General features: G+C 47.5%; 6 protein-coding genes across 6 annotated transcripts; 3 read left to right on the plus strand and 3 right to left on the minus strand.

Annotated features, from left to right (window-relative positions):
- Nucleotides 1-7,963: 7,963 nt before the first annotated feature.
- F4822DRAFT_286309 (Dehydroquinate synthase-like protein) lies at nt 7,964-10,146 on the minus strand. The gene is made up of 5 exons (XM_051454945.1): nt 10,065-10,146; nt 9,931-9,998; nt 9,581-9,870; nt 9,177-9,525; nt 7,964-9,038 (listed from the first exon to the last, which is right to left on the minus strand). The coding sequence occupies exons 4-5, from the start codon at nt 9,511-9,513 to the stop codon at nt 8,128-8,130; spliced, it is 1,248 nt and encodes a 415-aa protein (XP_051313320.1). The 5' UTR covers nt 9,514-9,525; nt 9,581-9,870; nt 9,931-9,998; nt 10,065-10,146; the 3' UTR covers nt 7,964-8,127.
- Nucleotides 10,147-11,113: 967 nt separating this feature from the next.
- On the plus strand, nt 11,114-12,694 carry F4822DRAFT_437642 (major facilitator superfamily MFS-1; the record flags this gene model as incomplete). Its single annotated transcript, XM_051462434.1, has 3 exons — nt 11,114-11,174; nt 11,228-12,093; nt 12,158-12,694. 3 exons carry the CDS (start codon nt 11,114-11,116, stop codon nt 12,692-12,694), a joined length of 1,464 nt encoding a protein of 487 aa, XP_051313321.1.
- Nucleotides 12,695-13,248: 554 nt separating this feature from the next.
- On the minus strand, nt 13,249-15,909 carry F4822DRAFT_444193 (uncharacterized protein; the record flags this gene model as incomplete). Its single annotated transcript, XM_051463194.1, has 2 exons — nt 13,249-14,661; nt 14,728-15,909. 2 exons carry the CDS (start codon nt 15,907-15,909, stop codon nt 13,342-13,344), a joined length of 2,502 nt encoding a protein of 833 aa, XP_051313322.1. The 3' UTR covers nt 13,249-13,341.
- A 1,052-nt stretch (nt 15,910-16,961) lies between these two features.
- F4822DRAFT_406906 (uncharacterized protein) lies at nt 16,962-18,317 on the plus strand. The gene is made up of 3 exons (XM_051458442.1): nt 16,962-17,295; nt 17,356-18,029; nt 18,099-18,317. Exons 1-3 carry the CDS (start codon nt 17,213-17,215, stop codon nt 18,200-18,202), a joined length of 861 nt encoding a protein of 286 aa, XP_051313323.1. The 5' UTR covers nt 16,962-17,212; the 3' UTR covers nt 18,203-18,317.
- Nucleotides 18,318-18,589: 272 nt separating this feature from the next.
- F4822DRAFT_406909 (uncharacterized protein) lies at nt 18,590-19,335 on the minus strand. The gene is made up of 2 exons (XM_051458443.1): nt 18,896-19,335; nt 18,590-18,824 (listed from the first exon to the last, which is right to left on the minus strand). Exons 1-2 carry the CDS (start codon nt 19,034-19,036, stop codon nt 18,744-18,746), a joined length of 222 nt encoding a protein of 73 aa, XP_051313324.1. The 5' UTR covers nt 19,037-19,335; the 3' UTR covers nt 18,590-18,743.
- Nucleotides 19,336-19,846: 511 nt separating this feature from the next.
- On the plus strand, nt 19,847-21,233 carry F4822DRAFT_430300 (uncharacterized protein; the record flags this gene model as incomplete). The annotated part of the gene is made up of 2 exons (XM_051461264.1): nt 19,847-20,182; nt 20,250-21,233. 2 exons carry the CDS (start codon nt 19,847-19,849, stop codon nt 21,231-21,233), a joined length of 1,320 nt encoding a protein of 439 aa, XP_051313325.1.
- Between the last annotated feature and the right edge of the window lie 402 nt (nt 21,234-21,635).

Raw genomic sequence — 21,635 nt, forward strand, 5'->3', positions numbered from 1 at the left:
TAGTGAGAGGAAGTACCTACCCATACCTATTACCACAGTGGACTACTACCTAACGTCACCCATGAATACATCTAACATGTCGCTATCACATTTCCATCACCAACCACCAACCTTTAACCTTTCTCGCATACATAAACCTGAGCACAACCTATCTAAGAATAGTTACAAATCCGACAATCCCCCGCATCCCTTGAATGAATCTTTACAATAGCCTACGTTTCAATTTACAAAATATGGTTATACTTATCAACATATTAAGATAAATAATAAATAACTCATACCGAAATACTTCAATTCATCTAAACTAGTTTGAGTATACGTAGACCTTCCTGGATAGGCATACCAACTTCATATACGTAATACGTATTTGCGTCCTCTCACATCCTCTTACCTCGGTAGCCTCGCTTCCTACCAGTGCTATATCAAGTGGCGCCCGGAATGCGGTGGTGGTGGGCTGAATTGGGAGGGTGGTGAAAGTCTTACACACCATTCATGTTCGTAGGGTACCATCCGGCGCTTCAATTCTCAATATAGCCAGTAAGTGTTCCCTCAACAGGCTTAAAAAAGAAAAGAAAAATTCTAAGCTGAATACTACATGGCAACTATCAGAACCATGGATGCGTCATTCATGATTTTTTATTTTCGAGCGAGAATTAAAACTGACCCAGCAAAAGGACCCAGGCCGATCACAGCCAATGAACCCCTGAACTGGCGATAGTTCGTTCCAGAGAGGGTCATCTGCACCCACCATGCATACGCATGGCGGGGAAAAGGCCAGGAAATAAAAAAACGTGGAGGTCGCAGCTTAAGGCCTATCTCCTACCCCCTCGCCAATCACTTCTCCTTATAATCATATATGATGTCGACGACAAGCAATCAAACACCGAGATCTGTATATGAGTTACAACATATCACATGCCCCAGCCTTAAGATCTTTATTTTACTATGACATTCGATTTCCGTTGGTTAATAATAACTATAACATGCACTTCCATTACTAACTGCTTCTTAGGTGTATAATTAACTGGATGGATCGAGTCTTTCGTTATTCTACATGTTATACAGGAAGTCCGTATAACTACCCACTTCCAAATAGGTAACTAGATGCTAGCCATCCTCATTAATAATAGCCAACTCTGTATAAGTGTTGATGTGCAGCCCATCACACCCAAAAGAAACTACACGATGGTCAATCGGCTCTGATAAATCCTATCTAGGCACAGACCGCAACCCCCAGCTTCCTCGGTATATAATCTATAACTTACCATATTTGGCAACTGATTGGTCACTCAAAGGACTTTCAGCCTCCGCTTCACCGGAATAGCCCCCCAGCCGCCTATTATCTTTTACATTTGAAATGTGATTACATCTATTCCTTTTTGTTCTATTGTACCTAAAGTCGCCTCGTGGCGCGTTGCACAAGTGCCTCACACCCTCTTGTTTCTTTTGTCCCCTCGGTGTAAGCAAAGGGATGTTTGTGGTTGGTCAATTAATCCATCAATTGTCTTATTTCGGTCTTATTCCCTCAGCTCGACGCCCCAAGCCCACCGGTCTTATCTTTGTCCCCTCAGATGTGAGTCGGGTCCCTTTAGGGCGAGGGGCCTTTCCGAAGACAATTGCCTCAAACACAATCCCGAGGAGTCCCTCAACCCTCAGCATCACGTTGATTGGCCCAATTATAAAACAGAATCCTATCAATTTACTCACCTTACTTTAACGTAGTAAACAACATCCTACGATGGTTCAGGAACTCGAAACGGTGGGATTTTGTGCGACAGTCTCGTCTTTAATATCGCCGCAGGATCCCGCATGCTTCGTCCTACATCGCATTGAGTCCTACAGCAAACATTTGAAGAGTTCGCGACCCAGTACCCAGGTATGGTTCTCGAATCTAGAATGGACTTTCGCCTCCGTATGCTTTAATCTACTTATCCGAGCAAGGACTTGCCTAAGTGACTAGCTTTTGATTCAAAGAGCTAGGAGCCCGGGCCGGCTCGGCTGACGACTGCTACTAACTTCCCCGGCGAGCCACGAAGAGCTACGATGGATACCTACTATTTTGCGATTTTACTAGTACATTACTCCATACAGTACAGGTGGGACTGTCCCAGGACATGATCAAGCCGCAGGCGTCGCTAGAGTATCGACTCGGCGGAGATTACACCCACTGCCGCGGGTCAATCCAGTAGTGGATTTTCTTGGCTGGGCGTGCGTCTTGAACCCATGCAGCCATGAGCACAAGTACACATACAAGGGCGAGCAGGGGTTCCACTTAGTCCTTCTCCTATCTCGCCCCATAGCAGTGTATCCATCCCATGGACGTATATAGACGGGAAAGACATTGCTTTTTCCCCGTACTCCGTATACGGCTACATTCACCGGCCACACCTTGACGGCCCCCAATCACCCCTGATTCCTTTTTCTAGAACTGCCCCCCTTATTTTGGGTGTACCTATACTGCATTTTTTCCCTCCCATGTCCCGCGCACCCTGTTTTGGATATTGGCCAATCCACTTTCTCATCTCTCAATACGACATAGAAGACGAAAAATTTTCCATTTTCCAAATATTTCATTTCCCTCCCTACATTGCGATACATGTGAATTAGCAATGCGAAAGGAAAAAGAAAGAATGGCAAAAAGGATGGATACGTGCGATAACTCGCTGATTCCATCAGCCTACCATTTACCCTCTGACTCATACGAAGTAGACGTCATGTACGATTATGTCCTGATGCCCTGCGCTCAAAATGCAATGATGTCCAATATCTGTAAGCTGAAGGAACTCTGTAAATTGTTTGGTCAATGGGACCCGACTTAAGACCACACCTCATGCAAGTATGCATTACCCGATTGGAGAAAACAGGGGGTTTAAGAGGTCAATAGCCCGTTTAGGCCACCTAGTATTTTTATTTAATCACGATGTTTTTTTTTCCCCTACTCCGTACCGTACCCAACAGCCAAAATCTTGGCCACCCCGTTGGACAGTGACCGTTCTCCACCATGCCCTTCAACAAAACAAAAAATAATAATAACAACACTCCGGCCTAGACGGGAGTCCTCACCAGACAACTCTGTCACAATCACGAAGTAGATCCTCCTAGTTTCTACCACTCACCGACTCTTACTAGACTTCTAGACAACAGACAGCATGGCTCTGCAGGATATTCGGAACCTTCTTGTTCATCATGCCTTACATGCAGAGTGCAGGTACCGCCCCTGGTCGTGTTGACACAGTGACGTAGCGGCAGCGCACAAAAAAATCGAAATGAAAAAAATATTTTTGGAATTTAGTATTGGCGAAGATGACCCCTCCGCCCCTCATCAGCCCCTCCGGAGAAGACGAAAGGGGAATACGTGTAGTCATGGAATATATTCCAGAACATCATGCTGCAGCTGATGGATTCAAGCCCTCTTCTTGTTTTTGGCTTCACTTTCCTTTTTCGCGAGTCCTTAATCCAAGCCTGATGCTATACTAAACCAAACCCGGCGTCGAGACGGGTATTGGAGGCAGAAGGGCTGGACCTATCAGGACTATAGCGACACCACCATCAGTATACGTTAAAGTATGGTCGCTCCAACCACAGGTATGGCCCTAAGCGCACGTGTTGGTATGTGACGAAAACGGGGCGGTTGCGGTTTGTCATTTACCATAACCAGAACAACTTCGTGATAAGAAAAAATAGGAGTCTCCCCTCTGCGTTGTTCGACCCAGAAACAAATATCCCTGTCGTCGCTCACCTGGCCCCCCTTTTCGTCCACTGTCTCGCGGGGCTCCGAGATCTTGATTCGACATTGTCTCGCACATCGAGATTATAAAAATGCCGTTATTATCGGCCAAATGGCAAGATGGCAAGATGCCTTTCCCAAAGTTGGGTGGTTGCCTCTGCATACTTCTTTCTGCCTATCTCCCTTCGCTCGCCCCGTCCAATACCATGTCTAGGAACGCAACTCATCCGGCGTACGCATCACGAAGGGAAAAAGGGCCAAATCGTGTTACGAGGCAACACGGGCGGTGATACATGCGGGAAGCAGAATACCCGGGCCAGCGCGCCGGGTTTCGATATTTTTTATTCGCTATGGGCCCTACGCACTGCCCGGTATCGCAGCTCCTATGCTACTATTCTTCGAACATTGCACAGCGTGCACAGCGCCTACAGCGTAGTCGTACGTCTAACAGACCAGACCACACACACAAGATGCAGGTTTGATCAGGGCTACAACATTCTACTAGGAAATCTAGAAATTCGCGACCCAGAAGCCTGGGTCTTAGGTATGCCGTATGCGTTGACGTGTCACCCTTGAGAGCCAGACGAATGGGTAAAGCTTTACGCGCTTCTGCTTGTGGCTGTGCCGCTATATTCTCCTACTGTCTTCACTAAATCTAGGCCCTGGCATGTGATGGGCTATAGGGTCAAGTTGGCACCGCTCACTTGGGTTCTTTTGGCCACTCCACTTTGTTCCGGAACATTGCCCTTTTGGATTTCTATTTCGTTTACTTCATTCTGTCAATTCTGACAAATGCCCAATGGCCAAGGGTTCCTATCTCCGATTTTCTTCAAATCCCGTCAATTGTCTATCTATGGGGTTGGACGGAATCGCCGGCACCATAGACTTATTGCTATGTTAATAGATGACACATACAATTCTTCCTATTTCTCTGCAAGGGAAATAAATCCGGAGCGGGCATATCACAAGTCCGCTTCGGGAACGGGGAGATTAGAAGCCGCAACGAAAGAAAAAGTGCCCCCTGCAGAATTGATACTCGGAATAGGTATGTAACAAATGTCAATAGTCGCACGCCTCTTGCACTGATTACTACGAAATGGGTGGTCTGGTGGTGTAGACCTTGTACTGTAAGTCCGAGAACCCTTCAACCCATACCAAAAATTCTCCATTTTCCGACCCAACACAATAATATCAATACGACGTACATACTATATTAACTGGATCCCATCCAGGCGCTAGTTACATGTTGCCTGTCTATCAAGTTTCACCGCTGGGGGCAGTGACTCACCGCAGAGCGGATTGGATTCGCTTGATGTCTAGCGATCTGGGGGGCTCGGACGCTCGCTTCGAGAGATCCTACCAAATCAAATGAGAGAAAATAAAAAGAAAAAGCCCCATAATCTCACGCAATATTGCCACAACGCCCAGTGCTGACTCCTTCTCCAGTACTCAGTGTAATTTGACACTATGACGAGGACAACAAGAATAGTGATTGCGACGACGAGTAAGTTTCATAGGGCTAGACATTCGCTGATATCGCCTGTGAATTTAGCCATTCAAATGCCGCGGTCGCGTTCACGTAAGGGAAAGCTGAGTAGACGTTGTAGGCAGCAGCCTCGCAATATGCTACTACTAGGATCTGCCGTTGCGACGTTGGGGGAGGCTGAGGCAAAAACACGGCACTTGATTGAGCCTCGATCTGGCATTTCGGTGTGCTCTATCACAACATTGACGCGTTCCATGTTACCTGCGCGCTTAGATTCCATCTATCACATCCCTGAAGCATGGTCCGTCCTGCCCATGCCGCGTCACACGTCAGCCTACTAGGTATCGTTCCGCCTCATCCGTACGACTTTATCTAGATATTCTGCAAGGCTATGAATTAATTCCGTAGGCTACAGTGTCGCACCATTCCTAATTTATTAGGGCAATCGACGACAATGCTCTTCATTCGTACATCGATACCCCAAAAGATACTGCCGTGATACCAATCCGGCTTGTGCAACTACGCCTCCATGACATATTCCGTCCATCCATGAGTCACATGAGTCAAGTCTACGTCCACCCCCGATTCTTCTCGGTATACTGAAGATGGCGATATCAGAATGATTCCTCATGATACTGAATGAGGCAAACAGTGCGAGCGCACTGGCGAGCCTCGCCTCAATACGGGAGCGAGATCTCTGGGGGTGGCTGTGCGTTCTCCTAGTGTTGAGATGCATCTCAAGTCAAGTGACTTGCTGAGAAACATATTATATGTCCTGCCGCGTGTCTGACTCTTGCCTTCCGTCAACTTCAACGGTGATACTAGTCCACCGGCAACGGTTGTGCAATAACTCCTCCGCGTGGGGGATTACATTGGTGTGGCGAAATCCCCATCGGGTAATTTAGATAAGTCAGGTGGAATACGCGGGAAGCTGACGCCTGATCCAACGCAATCCATACAGACATCGACTTTCACCAGCCTGTTTGATTTATTGGCTTCTACGGTTTTGTGTTACTGCGACGGCAGTCCTTGCGATGGCGCGCCCCGAGGCTGGAGCAGGCTGCCTCCCGCACTCGTATGTACGTATGACTTACACTCACTGTAGCACTGACAAATAGTCATAGAGATTCTCGTCTATTACAATAAAGTGATGACTTTCAACGCGAGGGATCTTGTCCAACCAATTATTGGATAGCCTATGCTCATCTGATATAATATTCCTAAATTATCAAATCATGAACACCAAGTATTTCTATCATTGGTAGTTCCCCATATCTCATTACTCCGTAACGCTCAATCTTACCCAAGTCTTAGCACGGCAGTCGACGGAATCAGGAGCGTGTCCTGGGCTGCCTCCGACGGAATTAATTGCCACTGACCAATAATGAGCTTCTTAGGTGCTATTCGCAAGCGTTTTGAGGCGGTATTGGATATGATAGGTTATAATTACACCACTCACTTCGTCGCACCAGCCTCCAAAAGCATCGTGAGTCAGACATTCGCACATTAGCCCGTAGATTACAGCCTAGCGCTTACGTTTCTAGATTCTTGTAAGTACTGATGCAAGCGACAGCGATAGCCCGGAATCTGGAGTCTGCTGTGCCCTTCGCCACCACTCACGACGCTGTAGCATATAGATTAGGCAGTATTTCTTAACAGACTCGGTAACGATTATGATTACAAGTTATTACATATTGTGTGGTAAGCGTGATAGCATTCTAAATTAACGACATTGCGGGTTTGTTCGGGCCCTATGGTGGCTCATGAATCTCTAACACCCCCTATTCCAGAACTAAAGCAAGTAGACTGGTCGGTCCAACACGCGTCGCGAAGTCTGCCTGAAAATGAAAGACTCACATACGATGCCTCACTTTCCAGGCCATTTATTCGTCAATCGTGGGAAAAAAGGTAATGTGCATCCCCGACGTTGACGTTTGATTCGCCAAGTATAAGGAAACTATCTCAAATTGAGCGTTCACCGCGTCGAGCATGGGTAAAAGTTTTTATAACACGAGTTTAAGTCGCTAGATTGTGTCCACTAGAGCTTTAATACCTATGGACGGTATATTCTTTTTGGGTGACCATCAACCTGATCGTATACGGAAACGGGTGCGTCGAAAAGGAAAGGGGGTGACTAACATGGAATTCAAAGGGGTAAATGCCAGTGTGGCAAATGAGACACCATAATTCAAATGACTACTGCATTTATTATTGTACTCTATGGAATTTCAACAGGAAAGTATCGTGAGGAGCTAAGACTTCTAACAACTAGATGCGCGGACACCTAGGTACCTGGATGTTTAACGCCCGGTCTTACCTTCGTGTTAGTATTGCGTTCACTCCTCCTGGGCCTCTACTCTGACTTAAAGCTAGGTGATTATGCATTGATTCTATGATTTCTTTTACATGTCGGGACCTTCGTCGGCCTCGGTGACTTGGCGAGTCTAGATATCGTCCTTGATTCGAACTTGCATAGCCGGGAGCATGAGTAAGGGTTAAGTCTGCATATATTGATGGTATAGAGGTCTCGGTTATTGGGTATTCTACGAACTGTCTCATCCGATATACTATATGCGTCAACATCTAGGGGTCTCTCATCTTGGCATCATATTATCATCAGGGAAATTCTTCTCCCTTGCTATATAGCTGAAAATAACACCGAAAAGTGCATAGGATTCATACTTAGCGGCCAGACATGTTGCTAAAGAAGAGGCTGGTGGGCTTGGTTGTCTGAACGCCATTTGACTCAAACGCTGACCGCCATAGTATCCTAACGAAGAGGCTGAAACATATTCGCTCAGCTCAGGATCGAGCACAGAGTAGAAAAAACTCTGCAGGCTAATAAGCAGTACCCATGGGTTTGATGTGATCAGTAATCCAGCGGTGGACCCTCCGCACAACAAATCCCCGTTATCTAAGCCGCCATTTTCAATATCTCAATGACCTTCTCCTTATCTAACTTCACGGGGTTCACTTTAATACACGGATCCAGCAGCGAATTCTCCGCCAAGACCTCAAACTTATCATTCCCGATGCCGAACTGACTCAGACCCCGGGGCAAGCCCAGCGTACTGACAAATGCAGCCACCAGGTCCCCGGGATCCTTCGTGTCCCGGTCCGCCTCCTTCAAGCCAAGGGCCTCAACAACAGCCGGCTCATCCCAAAACGCCGACGCCACCTGCCGGAGAGAATCACGAACCTTCTCATCCCCATGGGTCCAATTGTACTTCATGACAAACGGCAACATGATGCAGCTCGTCTCGCCATGTCCCACGCCCATAGGTCCGAGTTGGTGTCCGATACCATGACTAGCACCCATACCGCATTCCAACGCCCGCGTCGCCGTTTTCAGCGCAAGCTGTGTCTGCAAGCGCGCATCAAGGTCATCCCACTTCTGCTTAGTCTTGAGTAAGCCTACTAGCAGCATGCGCAGCGCCTTCACCATCTCGGCGAGGAGCTCGGGAGTCGCGCCCGGCTGGGTAGCATATAGCCCCTCGGTACAGTGGTCAACCCCACGTACGCCGGTGGACAGCCAAAAGCGCTCGGGTGTGGACACCGTTAGCGCGGGGTCAAAGACGATGATATCGGCGATCATGGATTCGTGCCATAGGTTACGTTTCTCGAAGGTCTTGAGATTAGTGGCAGCACCGGCTGAAGTGAACTCTCCACCTGAGAGCGACGTGGGTACGTTGATGACTGGGATGGTGGCCGGCTTCACGCCCGCAGGCGCCTTCGTGAGGTCGGAGAGGTCGGCAAAGCATTTGTTGAAGAGCTCATCGGCCCCTTGCATTTCCGATACGCCATTTGCGGCGAGGAGGCGTGCTACTGGTACGGGAATTAGTGGTGTCCGAAGTTAAAGAACAAAAGGGGCTTCGGATGAACCGAGGGAAATAGCTCTGAAAGAGGTAATGAGATTCATGGAATATGTTAGGAAGAGGGGGGATGCGTTTTAGCGTCGCTTACACTTGACACCATCTGAGATCGACCCAGCGCCAAGAGTGATGATGAGGTCCGGGTTCTTCGCATTCAGGTCGTCGGCGAGGGCGAACACATCCTCCCACGGCGTATGAGGAAGAATTCCGTAGCGAACGCCGACGATTTTGTCGCCGAGAGCTTTCTGGAGGGCTGTAAAGGCTTCGGTCTTACTGATGGTCCTGGATACCACGACATAAATGCGTGAGGCATGAAACGTAGTCTCGGCATGGTGAGCACAAGCTTTCTCGAATGTCAAGCCATGCGAGATAAAAGGCTTGGGCTTTGGTGGATAAGCCGCAAAATAAGATTCGCCCTGAGCTGCCATGATGCTTTGAGCCTTGTTTCAGCTTGTCAATATTCGCTGTGAGGTTGGATGGTAGAGTTCAACCTACAATGTGGAAACTTTTCTGGAGTGCAAGGGGTACGGGTATAGAAGCAGATATGAATTAGACAAACCGCAAGAATTTGCTTGTGGAATGGCTTCATTGTCTCGAAATATGATGTATACTGGCGCCTTTAAATGGTATGAGGATGGCTACATCTCGTAACACAAACGGAGCCGACACGCTTCCTTAGTATTCTAAGTCATATTTGCGTCACTGACCCCAGTTTCTATTCCCGGTAAATCCACGTGCTCGGGATAATGATTTATGGTGCTTGAACGGCATCTAATGGGTAGAAGCTATATGAAAATAGATCAGTTAGGATTGATTTAACTTCATCCTGAAGCAGTCAACCGAACCCCTGATTCCTTATATTGACCACTGGTATTTTTGGTGTGGTCTGAATATTTACAAAGAGATGTATTCTCTAATCTTTTAGATAAAGTCAGCGCGAAACTTCTTGGAGTACCTAGGTATTAGATGCTTATATTACCCCTCTAGCCGACTGTGATGGTTCGTGAGCGCTTTAGTTGTAGAAACGAATTACCGGATTCAGCCTACGAACCTTGTCAGAAACCAATCAGAGTTAAAGCACTTACCCGTTTTAAGTCCCAATTTCCATCTTATTACCACTAGCTAGAACCCCACGGCTATGAAGGTTCCTAATGCACTTCTAATGAATTCAGTGTTCCATGTACGAAGGATGTTGCATTTTCTAAACTGGTGGTCTGATGATCGTAGATAAATGCGTCGGAACCGAATCGGCGATTGGCTTGCAGATCAACAAGCCAATCATCTACCGTCCTACCCTCCGTCTTCTTAGATCATAGCCGTACCAATACAACACTGTGATAGACCTGGATCGCGGGTTAAGAAGCTACCAACGAAAAAGTGTGATGCCTCAACTGGGGACACCCTCAATATTTTATCCCAAGATGGAGTCAACTAGTACACCACCAGCGGATATCCCCAGACAAATATCCCAGGATGAAAATGGCTGAAAAAAAGAAAAAGCCCCCAGCTGGTATTATATACCAGCAAGCCACCTCACCTCGCACATGTGTAACGCACCATGCATCACGATCACGTCCCCAGCCACCCCAATTATCCAAAGCGATGTCGTTCCCGGACTCGCTGTTCCGGAACTCATTCTGGAGCTACGAGACGCACGAAGTGGTCCTGCGGCGTCTAAGCGAGATCCACACGCCATCGCCGCCCTCCAGTGACGAGGAGGTAGGAGCCTCCTCATCCACCCAAGCCGCGCCCGAACGCCAGTCCCGGTTCTCGATTAGCAGCGACGAGGACGCGCGCGAGAGCTCCGGGTCTTCGGGTAGGATTGGTGGACCACTGTCCCTCCGCGATAAGGCGCTGCCCCCGCTCCCGCGGTCGTATAGTCTTGCGAGGTACCAGTATAATCGCAGACAGAAAAGTGTGCGGAGGAGTTCTGGGTTGGGTGATATCGATGAGATATCATGGCCTATGCCTCCCGGCGCGAAACCCTTGCCCGGGCCGTCGAAGGAGCCGGTACATGAGGCGGGGAAGATGACGAACGTGCATGTGTTCGTGTTCGTTACGACAATATGCATGGCTCAATTGTGCGCACGTAAGTAGAATTGCGTGAATAGGGTTTACTTGAGATTGATGACATGGGTCTAGAGGCCGGCATTGGCCAGACATTGGCGATTCTCCGTGAAATTGGGGCTAGCTTCGGCATCAGTAATACTAGCAACCTGATTTGGGTTCTTGCTGGATATAGCTTGGCAATTGGCACCTTCATTCTCATAGCAGGTAGATTGGGCGACACCTACGGATACAAACGAATATTTCTGCTTGGATTCGTCTGGTCTGCCGTTTGGTCCGCTGTTTCTGGATCAGCAATTTACTCGACTAATGTCTTATTCATAGTCTCTCGGGTCTTTCACGGTCTAGGTGCTGCCCTTTCCCTTCCGAATGGACTCGCACTCTTAGGAGTAACGTATCCGCCTGGGAAGCAAAAGGCGATGGTTTTTACTTTGGTCGCGACTATGGCCCCGATAGGAATTATTGTCGGAGCTGCAAGCGCAAGTTTATTCGCACTGGTTTGGTGGCCGTTAACATATTGGACCTTCGCGTTGACACTGCTCCTCATTGCCGGAGTAGGGCATTTCGCCATCCCTAGAACCGCACAGAAGAACGAGAGACCAACCAATATTCGTGCTGCGATGTCTGAGCTCGATATCCCAGGGGCAATAACAGGGGTTTCAGCCCTCGTGTTGATTAGCTTTGCTTGGAATCAGGCCCCCATAACTGGGTGGCAAGAACCGTACCTCTGGATTGCACTCGTTGTAGGCGTTCTACTTGCAGCACTATTCGTGTTGATTGAAAGTTACTACGCTCCTAGGCCTCTTATACCATTTTATGCTCTTTCGTCCGATGTGTCCTTCATCCTCATCGCGGGCGCTTGCGGTTGGTCATGCTTTGGGATTTGGGCTTCTTATACCTGGCAATTCGTGGAGAATATTCGTGGTATTACCCCACTCCTGGTATGCTACAGACACCCATACGCCCCAGAATTGTATAAGGAAGCTAACTTCACTTGGAATATAGGCTACGGCGTATGTTAGCCCATGTATCGTCGTGGGGTGCCTGGCTACTATGTCAACTGGCTTTGTTCTTCAGCGGCTGGGTCCGTGTATAATCGTTTTCATCTCTCTTCTAGGTTTCACGCTAGGTTCTGCCCTGGTAGCCACAATGCCTGCTATGCAGATATACTGGGCTCAGCTATTCTTCTCTGTGCTGATTGTTTCCTGGGCGATGGACACAGGATTCCCTGCCACAACATTGGCCCTTTCTAATGCTGTTGATAGGAAACATCAAGGGACCGCTGCGGGCTTAGTTAGCACCGTGATGAACTATAGCATTTCAATTGGACTTGGGATCGCTAGGACGGTGGAGTCATACGTGAACGAAGGCAGTCCGACCATAGAGAGTAAACTGAATGGGTACAGAGCCGCTCTGTATACCGCGGTTGGCTTGGCGGGGCTGGGCGCACTTATTTGTTCGGCATTTCTTGTGAGGACGATCTGGCGGGAGCGAAGACGATGCTGCAATTGTCAAGGAGAATTGGAAGAGCATCATATATAATACGTTCCACATATGTATTCCCGAGGCTGGGAGGTACCGAAGATGTGCTTAGGTGGGAGCGCCGAATGCGCTATTCGATGATATTCTCGCTAGGGAAGATGCTCGAAAAACCGGCCGTATTCAGGCAACGGCTTCAGTTCGAGACTCATGCTTTTTGTGCTGAGGCCTCCAAGCTCGCAGAGCACTTCTCAACGTTTCGACAGGGCACTTGGCTTAGAATCCACTTTGGAGCTGGTATGAGACGGTCTCATTCGTCAGGATACTGTGTAGAGAGATTTGGTATCTTCATAATAAAAAGCTGAATAACAGGGAGCCTACCGCCAAACTCAGTGTCTGCCGAGGACTATGATTATATCGTGGGAATATCCCTATGCATGGATAGTAGGACCGTTGATTGACTGTAGGATACCAAAGGCACTTTGAATTAGAAATCATAATGATATATGAGCCTATTTATATCGTCCCCTCCTAGCATGGATTGACGGACTTATGCATACTAAAAAACTGGAATGATTGACGTCGCTTATACGAATACGATAGAAGCAACCGCGGCGTATCCAGAACACAGTGAGGCCAGATAAATACTAAAATATTCGAGCAGATCTTGAAGCCTACGCGACCTTTAATTTTACCGAAGATATAAATGGTTAATTTGACATGGACGAATCGGCGTCGGACATATCAGAGTCAGATGTATCGGGCTCCTCTAGGGCAATCGCTTCAAGAGCATCCTCAAGCTCAGAACCGATTTTATCTTCAGTAACATAATCCGGTTCAAATAAGGCCGCAGCGAAAGCAACTTTCAAACTAGTAATCTTCCCGATCTCATTGTTTGTCGCAAGTCGCTGCCAGCCGGACCCTTTGAATTTTATTGCATGGATTTCAATGAAGTTGGTTTCAGCATAGCGATCGCGGATGGCTCGGGCGTCAGCGGGGTTATCGGCATGCGTAATTCGATTGATGAATTCGGAGTTCTGGGTAATATTTGTCGAGAAGCGAACTTGTGGCATTACGCTAGATCTAGGTCGGATCTTGAGGGTTACATGATCCCGCAGGTCACCGTTCTTAAGCTTGCCAAATATTTTGATAACCCGCTGAATAATTACTATGAATTCCTGCGCTGACGGCCAAGACCACCAGTCCAACCGCATTGGCATGTCGGAGAAAATGTGCATAGTACTAAAAATAGCGAGGGAGGAAAACAATCGAAAGGCTGAAAAGTCGAGAAGCGATATTGGAAGCCAAACAGTGAACTCCAAAGACGTGGCGGCCCCAGGCTTAAGGATCATATGGGGGTCGGCGCCGTTTTCAAGTAACCACTTAATGCAATCAACATACCGCCACAAGCTGTTGAACCCAAACATTTCGAAATAGTCGAGAGTAACACTGCTAATGCCATTATCCGTCACAGACATAAGGACAAAGAACTTTCCGCAACAATGTACAAGGATTGCAGCCTTTTGTTGCGAGGGAATGCGCTCAAATGCTTCCTCCTGTTGATGAACCCGATTGAGAACGGCCGCATCGCCTGCACCAGCACTGGCAACGAGGACGTTTTGGCTCATGCTCTCTTTTATATTTGATGCCATCCATTCCTGATATTGTTTCTCGCCTATGCCATTTAGTCGTAGATGATCCATCCAATTCATTGCTCTTGTGTACCACTCCATCGGATCGATACCCCAAATCCACGGTGTCAGTGGTACTTTTGCTACTTTCCATCCCTCGGCAGCGAAGACGTATGCGGCATCCATTTGAGCGCTAACATATGCGAGATCCCTTGCCTCAGGAGACCTCTGGTCGTGATTCATGACCTGTTGACCATTTTTCGTGCCCTCGAGAAATTCTCGAACGGATCGGTGTATGAACTGAACCTGCGCCCTGAATCCTTTGGTGTAAGTTGTTGTATCGGGGCGCGCACTATCGCGTTTGACTATTTCTAAGAGGCCTGTACTCCTTGTGAGGATCTATAATTCATATATCCGACATAGGTGGCCCTCATCCCCATTGGTCCAGTATCCTTTGGTTGTTACGATTTGCTGTAACTCTCTCCGTAGTTCTTGATTAGTTGCTAGCAGATGGCATAATACCGTGTTATCATGCTCGCTCTGTGATATGTACCAGAATATCTCAGAAGCTTGCTTTTTATACACCTGTGAGTCTTCATTCTGTTTTTTCCACATTTGTTCGTACAACTCATTGAGATTGGGTGCAAATTCGTAAATTCGCTGGTTTAATAGGATTAATGAATCTCCGTTCTCTATACCCCCCACAACGCTTCTAAGTGCTAACGCTGCCCATAGGAATACCCCATTCGACATCGCTACGAATTCCTCTAGGAAACGTTGATAGCGTTCTTCTGGCGTCTCAAATAGAGACATGTACCTGTCCGAATTCCTATATTCTTGTAGAGACGTCCTAGCGTAGGAATGGATCGCATTGTTTGTGAGATCTTGCACTCTGAGAGTTGGGTAATGACTTAAGTGTTGCCTGAACATAATCTCTGGGCGGCTCGCCACACATATCTTGACATTTGTAATGTCTTTTAGGAACTCCACAATTTTTACAATGTTTTGTCTCCCGTCAGTTTGTATTTCGTCCAGGCCATCGAGAAATAGGCAAGAGACCGAAACTTCACACCGAAGGCATGTGGATAATGCATCAAAAAGTTCACGGAGGTTCCAATCATACGCTGACATTTTCATTCGTATCTCTGGTTGGGATCGCAATAGAACCTCGAAAACATTAGGATTTTTGTCAATAATCTGGTGTAGAAGGGTGCGTACACAGCCCGCGAGTTGCCGCTGCAAATTATTCAGCCCTATCTCGTAAAAATAAAATCGAAATACCTGAACTGAGGGTTTCCAACGGCGAAGAAATTCCATGGTATGGGTGTCGTGGATTAAATATTTCATAAGAATGCTTTTACCACTTCCGGGTTTACCACTGATCCAAAATACCGAGCCGTCCGATTGAAGCCAATCTGAAAATTCGGAGTTTGGGAATATCATATCTACGATATCGTCTGAGGACTCTGTAATGTTATTCTCTCGTTGGTTCGTCTCGGGGAACCACAAAGTGCTGAGCATCCGATTGCGTGTTTTTTCTAGATGGCGTTGAGTAGATTCGGATTCAATCATGAGACGGGTTCGGTCCCCATCTGAAGTGATATGATCTCTTGTTATCTGTGCTTCACTAGAGATCAATTCTACCATGGTTCTTTTCCCGTCTGACCAGTTATTGATAAACTGCTGTATCTCATCGTGTAGTCTCGAGAATCTCTCCCCAGAACGAGAGTAACCAGCCTCCGTCGATGAACTAAGAAAATCAATTAGTGGTTGGTTCCTCAAAATCGCCATCATCATCCCTGCCAAATCCGATTTAAGAATTCTAAATTAAGGACCCCTTGAGTCCCATTTATTCTTTCTTGCAAGGACAAAATCTGTTTATGTCGGAACATGTATTTGGGAACTATCCAGAGACGAGCAACTTTCCTTGCTGAACCAGGTGCCGTAACCTTCTGCAGGAGCCCTTGGAGCTCCTTGGTATCTCGAACTAAATCTGCTGCCAGATTCTTGAGTCTAAATCTCGATAATCGTCTCTGCAGTTCTGTGCCATTCGATTCAAGACCAGCATTTGGAAGAACAGAAATAAAGTCGTTGTTTCTTTCTTCCAACGATGAAACTAAGCCTCAGAGACGTGCTACATTCGATGCAAGGCTAGGATCAGGAGAGCCATGTTCATACGCGTGTTGACAGAGGCTGACAACTTCACTGGTAAATGAGATGACTTGCATTACATTGCAGACGAGACTCAGAATCGGGATCGCTTCTGCCATGATGACACTGCTCTCGTCAACAACATGACAGCCTTTTGGGAACAGAGGTAAAATGGTTTTTGGGTAAGATCGGTAAGGCTCTGAACGCCCAAACGGCGCCCCCTCCTTATCATACCAATCATTTTGCTGGACAAATCAACATCTACTGAGGCAGTGTCGCGCGTCATACGCAGGCCCTTCGTGCATCCGGTTCAGGCTTCATATTACCCCGTCATCTGGGTTTCCGTACAGGGAGATATATTTCGCATGATGTACCTAGCAAAATAAGAATCGTGGGGGCTGGGATGGTGGGAGATTATGTAATGATTGTGTGAAATTGAAACGGCGCTATTGATGCCTCGTCATCAGCCACATTTATAGTGGAGACTACAAGATATAGGAGGAGCTATGACCTAAATGACGTGTATGTTGCCCCTCGTTTTCCCATTACAGGCTTGTGACAATTGACAGTACCTAGGTAGTCAAGTAGTGAGGTTAACGAGAAGGTGCGCGTTGACGAGTGCTTTTTAAGTTAGGCCTCTAATCATTACAATAACTACTTCTACATATAAACCCATTTTCATACTTTTCTCCTAAATTTAATTCAAGAATTCATTGAGATACCTCGTATCGAATCTAACGCATCACCTTCAACATTCTTATATTTCACTACCCCTCAGTCTACCAATCTTCTGATCATCATGGCTTCCAATTTGACAGTTCTGGTTAAGAACATCAGCGCCGATACTGACGACAAGGAGGTTAAGGATTTCTTCAGTTTCTGGTATGAATGCACCCATATTTCCTGATATTTATTACTACATACTAATTTATCATTAAATAGTGGAAAGATCACAGAAATCAAGATCACCCCCGGCGAAAACAACACCAAAGATGCCAGCGTGACATTTGAGAAAGAAACCGCCGCCAAGACCGCGCAACTACTGAACAACACGCAACTTAAGGGGTCGCAAATATCCGTAGCGCCTGCCGATGGCAAATCCGACGACGGTACTCCGCACACGACCAACACCGACCGTGACACCGACGAGATCACTCAGGAGGAGAAGCCTAGAAGCCGTATTCTAGCCGAGTACCTGGCACACGGGTATGTCGTCGGCGATGCTACCCTGCAGCGCGCCATCGAGCTCGACCATAAACACGGCGTTACCAACCGCTTCATGAACACCTTGGTGAATCTCGATCAGAAGTACCACGCTACCGAGCGCGCTAAGGCGACCGATCAATCGTACGGTATCACGAACCGTGCGAACAGTATCTTTAGTGGTCTGAGCTCGTACTTCGAGAAGGCGACGAGTTCGCCTACTGGCAAGAAGTTGGTCAAGTTCTACACTGATGGCCAGCGTCAAGTCCAGGATATCCATGCCGAGGCTCGCCGCCTGGCCGATCTAAAGAAGGAGGAACATGGTGGAAGTGCGTACAAGGCTTCAGGACTTGAGAGAGTGTTCGGTAAGGAGAAGGGACAGGCTGCCCAACCCGCCGCGTCTGGCGATTCCTGTGAGTAAATAACCTATTTATAACGGATCTGGTTATGTTGGAAGTCCTGCTGACATGCTACTCACCTAGCGTCGGTTCCCGCACCTGGACCTAAGGCTGGCACAGAGGAGTCTACCCCTCTCGCAACCACAGGTGCCATTCCTGCGAAAGAGCCCGGAAATGAGAAGGTATAGGTTGATGAAATGGTATCGGTTTAATGACTTATGGATTTTTATGATTCGGGGTTGAGTGCCGTGAAGCTTTACAAGTATTAGGTACCCACATTAATGCGATTTGATTGTTACGTTACGACAGTCTCCGTGAAATATGAAAGTCCGATTGAATGATGTTAATGATTACTGGTAAGGAAAGTACTTTAATCGTAAAGACGTCTTTATGTTATAGGATAGTGTCTTTACAACTACTATAAAGCTGATGACAAGCAGTAGTTCTATCATTTAACGTACACCTAGGTAACTACTTAGTGAATGGTGACTTATAGTTGAATAGAATGCCTTTTTCTTTTTTAATCGTGGTGCATACGAGGTCTACTATCACGAAGCTAAATAGTATAGGCGAAGCTTAAAGTATTCTTTTTTGTTCATTCGTCTATTCATGAAGTCCCTGGGTGACCGTGCCCTATTGTGTTGTACCTAATATCCCTCACTAGTTAGATAAAAATCACGCTGCTTGCTGTTGTACATCTTCGTCATCCTTAGCCCAACTCCTATCTGCTTAGGTTGACGGTTTCTGGGTTTTGGTAAATTTGCTCTCGACCGCGTCCTCAAGAGGACCTCTGGGGTTCGATGTGAGGTTCTTTGGAATGAATCATCGTTAGCAACCATTACCTGAGGGGTGAACTTGATTTATATCAATGGGTAACTAACCTTGAGCTGATCTTCCATAGACTCTTTCTTGTTTGGTGCCTCATCTGTGCCTTGGCCGGAAGCGGGTGCGTCTTGTAGCTGAGCACCAGTCTGGCGCTCAGGGGGAGGGGACTGACGACCTTCGTTAGATGCAGACGACATGGTGGTAAGAAAATGAGGAAATTTGAAGATTGGTTTCTAGATTTGATGATATGTTCTAGTCGTTGGTTGGTGAAGTTTGAGGTTTAGGAGTACAGTCTAGATTCACCTGTCTGGGAGTGGCTTGAGGGAGTTAAATACAATTCTTGGATTGGAATGTTCTAGGTAATCACGCAACCCCTGAGGCTATAAGACGGAGCTTGGCCTTGAAAAGCAGTTTGACATCAGTGCTATCATCGATGCCGTCATGCCCCCATATTCCAATGTTGAACAATCGAAGATATCTACGTCATTGGTTTTCCTTATCGATTATCGATGTAGAATATAAGGTGGGCCTTCCCGGAGTTTCCAGACCGGAAGAGGTTTAAGTATATCGTACCTGTTCAAGCCACGACCCATAAAATCTATCGATAAGGCTGATGGGACCCCGCATCACCTGGGAAGCTTCTGAAGCTAGGTAGCAGGCACCTAAAGAATTCACTGCATTGGCCAGGTTGAATTGGGACTTAAACTTAGGCAAACGCTGTCGGCGACCAGTCAACGCGACCGATTTTAACAGAAACAAACATATCCCAATACAGACAAATAACAACACTACCTTTGACTTGTTTTACTGGTTGTGGTCATCTACATTCTATGGCAATGTAATCCATCCACTTCGATTCGTTCTTTTCCTTTCCAGCCTGAAGTTGGTTCATTCACATACTATTGAAGTCAACCTCATCTGAGTTAAGAAGTACGAAGTAAAAACACCTTGAAGGCACCAAGCCGCCATACTATCTTTTGATATTGAAGCTTGATTCCTTACGAAAGATGCCGGACCTGAACTCTGTTCCGCCTTCACCTCGAGTGCTGGCGGCTTCTCGACAGTCCTCTTCTAATTTAAATGGCCAGTCGCAAGTCTCACCTCCCGCCGCACCTCTCTCACCATCTCTGAATATTCTACCTTCAAACCAACAAACCGTTAACCGCACTTCCTCAATTTCTCTTCCCTCACCGCCAATATCTGGAGCCACAACAATGCCTCAGTCCTCTGCGCCTGGACAGGATAACACTGGCGTTGGCGCTGGTCCAGGTCCTTTGCGACATCCACGTCCGCTAACCGCAGCTGAGCTTCATTCAGAGTTGGAGCAAGAACAAGAGCTCTTGGTAGGTTAATATGGTATTGGGGAGATACATCAAGACATTAACAATCGTTCTAACTATATTGATATAGGTGAACCGCTTGACGCGCGATCTGTCTATGCTGCGCGCCGCACAGAACTCTTCTGTAGCCTCAAACGCTTCCTCCGCGAGCGCGTCGACCTCTGCCGATCAGGTCCACCCATCCTCGTTCACCGACACTCATCTCCTATCCGGACCCGGCTTCCCTCTTCCGACGACTAGTGCTGACCGCCGACATCATCGCACAGGCTCGAGCGCGAGTACACGTAGTTTGGGCCAATCCACTGCCGCCACTCAGGGTTCTACACCTGCGCCGATACCTATCCCTCAACCTCACTCCGGCAATGCAGCTGCGGTCCTAGAAGCAGCGCGATACCCTCGAGCACCAACAGCCATGAGCCGACAGAATAGCAGTGCTTCGCAGAGAAGTACAAGCCGAAACCATTCTCCTCACTCATCAAACTATCCTTGGCCACACAGTGGTAGCGTCGGTTCGTACGGACAACAGCATGGATTCCCCTACGACTACGGATCAAGCTACTTCCCTCGCGGTTCTACTTCTTCCAGTACCAGTGTTGCGGCTACTCCTGGTTCAGAGCTATCTCCTGGTCTTATGCCGGCAACCCTACGATATGAAGAGACGGCTCATTACCGACAAGAGCTGGATACCGCTAAGCGTGAGAACGAGGCACTGAAGCGACGCGTCAAGGAGTTAGAACGCGCTCTACGTGACCGTCGACCCAGTGATGCTTCTCGTACTGGTAGTGGAAGAGACCGAAGCGAGAGCGTGAGCACTACGGCGAGTGTTAGTGTTAGTGGTGCAACTGGCATTGGTGGTGTGATTGGAGGCGGCACGACTATCGCGGGAGATCGCCGAGGAGAGCGAAGACCTATTGAACGAGGTGTGAGTGGTCTAAGCACTACTAGCAGCGTTGCGGCTGGTGTTCCCGAGGACGATGTCAGAGTGGGAGAGAGTGCGGCGAGTGCAGGCTTGCACCCATCCGGCTCCGGCGAGCAAAGCCATGAGGCGAAGTAGGCATGCCATACACACAAGGTTTAAACAGATGTGGAGGATATACCTTCACTTTACAACAATTGAGAAAAGAAGTGGCCTAATACTGGCGTCTATGATAGACATCATGGACAGACGACTGGATGAATTAACGACTCAATGAAGCTTAGCATTTGAGAGCTGCGCTACGTTGGTCAAGGAGGGCCTTAATTAGTTAGGAAAATTTCCCCCAGAGGGGTTTGCTCTAGTTGGAGAGCTATCAAGTTGCCAAGTAGGTAGCTATTGAGGTAGATAAGCTCCATTACTGGACACGAAAAATTGCAACCACATTTTTTTATTCTTAAGTGCGCTTTATCCTGAGGTAGTTTGGACTAACCCGAGACTTAATCCAGTCTAACAACTACTAAGTATATTAACTTCTGGGAT

The sequence above is a fragment of the Hypoxylon trugodes genome, assembly GCF_022578975.1.
Source record: "Hypoxylon trugodes strain CBS 135444 unplaced genomic scaffold F4822scaffold_6, whole genome shotgun sequence".
Lineage (NCBI taxonomy): Eukaryota > Fungi > Ascomycota > Sordariomycetes > Xylariales > Hypoxylaceae > Hypoxylon > Hypoxylon trugodes.

Excerpts from the sequence above, each read along its gene's own strand:
- F4822DRAFT_286309 (XM_051454945.1), bottom strand. The coding sequence starts at position 9,513 with ATGGCAGCTCAGGGCGAATCTTATTTTGCGGCTTATCCACCAAAGCCC. Across the intron at positions 9,039-9,176 it reads GATCTCAGATGGTGTCAAGT|TAGCACGCCTCCTCGCCGCA; the intron begins GTAAGCGACGCT and ends TTCCCGTACCAG.
- F4822DRAFT_406906 (XM_051458442.1), top strand. The coding sequence starts at position 17,213 with ATGGCTTCCAATTTGACAGTTCTGGTTAAGAACATCAGCGCCGATACT. Across the intron at positions 17,296-17,355 it reads AAGGATTTCTTCAGTTTCTG|TGGAAAGATCACAGAAATCA; the intron begins GTATGAATGCAC and ends ATCATTAAATAG. Across the intron at positions 18,030-18,098 it reads CGCCGCGTCTGGCGATTCCT|CGTCGGTTCCCGCACCTGGA; the intron begins GTGAGTAAATAA and ends CTACTCACCTAG.
- F4822DRAFT_406909 (XM_051458443.1), bottom strand. The coding sequence starts at position 19,036 with ATGTCGTCTGCATCTAACGAAGGTCGTCAGTCCCCTCCCCCTGAGCGC. Across the intron at positions 18,825-18,895 it reads CTATGGAAGATCAGCTCAAG|AACCTCACATCGAACCCCAG; the intron begins GTTAGTTACCCA and ends TTCATTCCAAAG.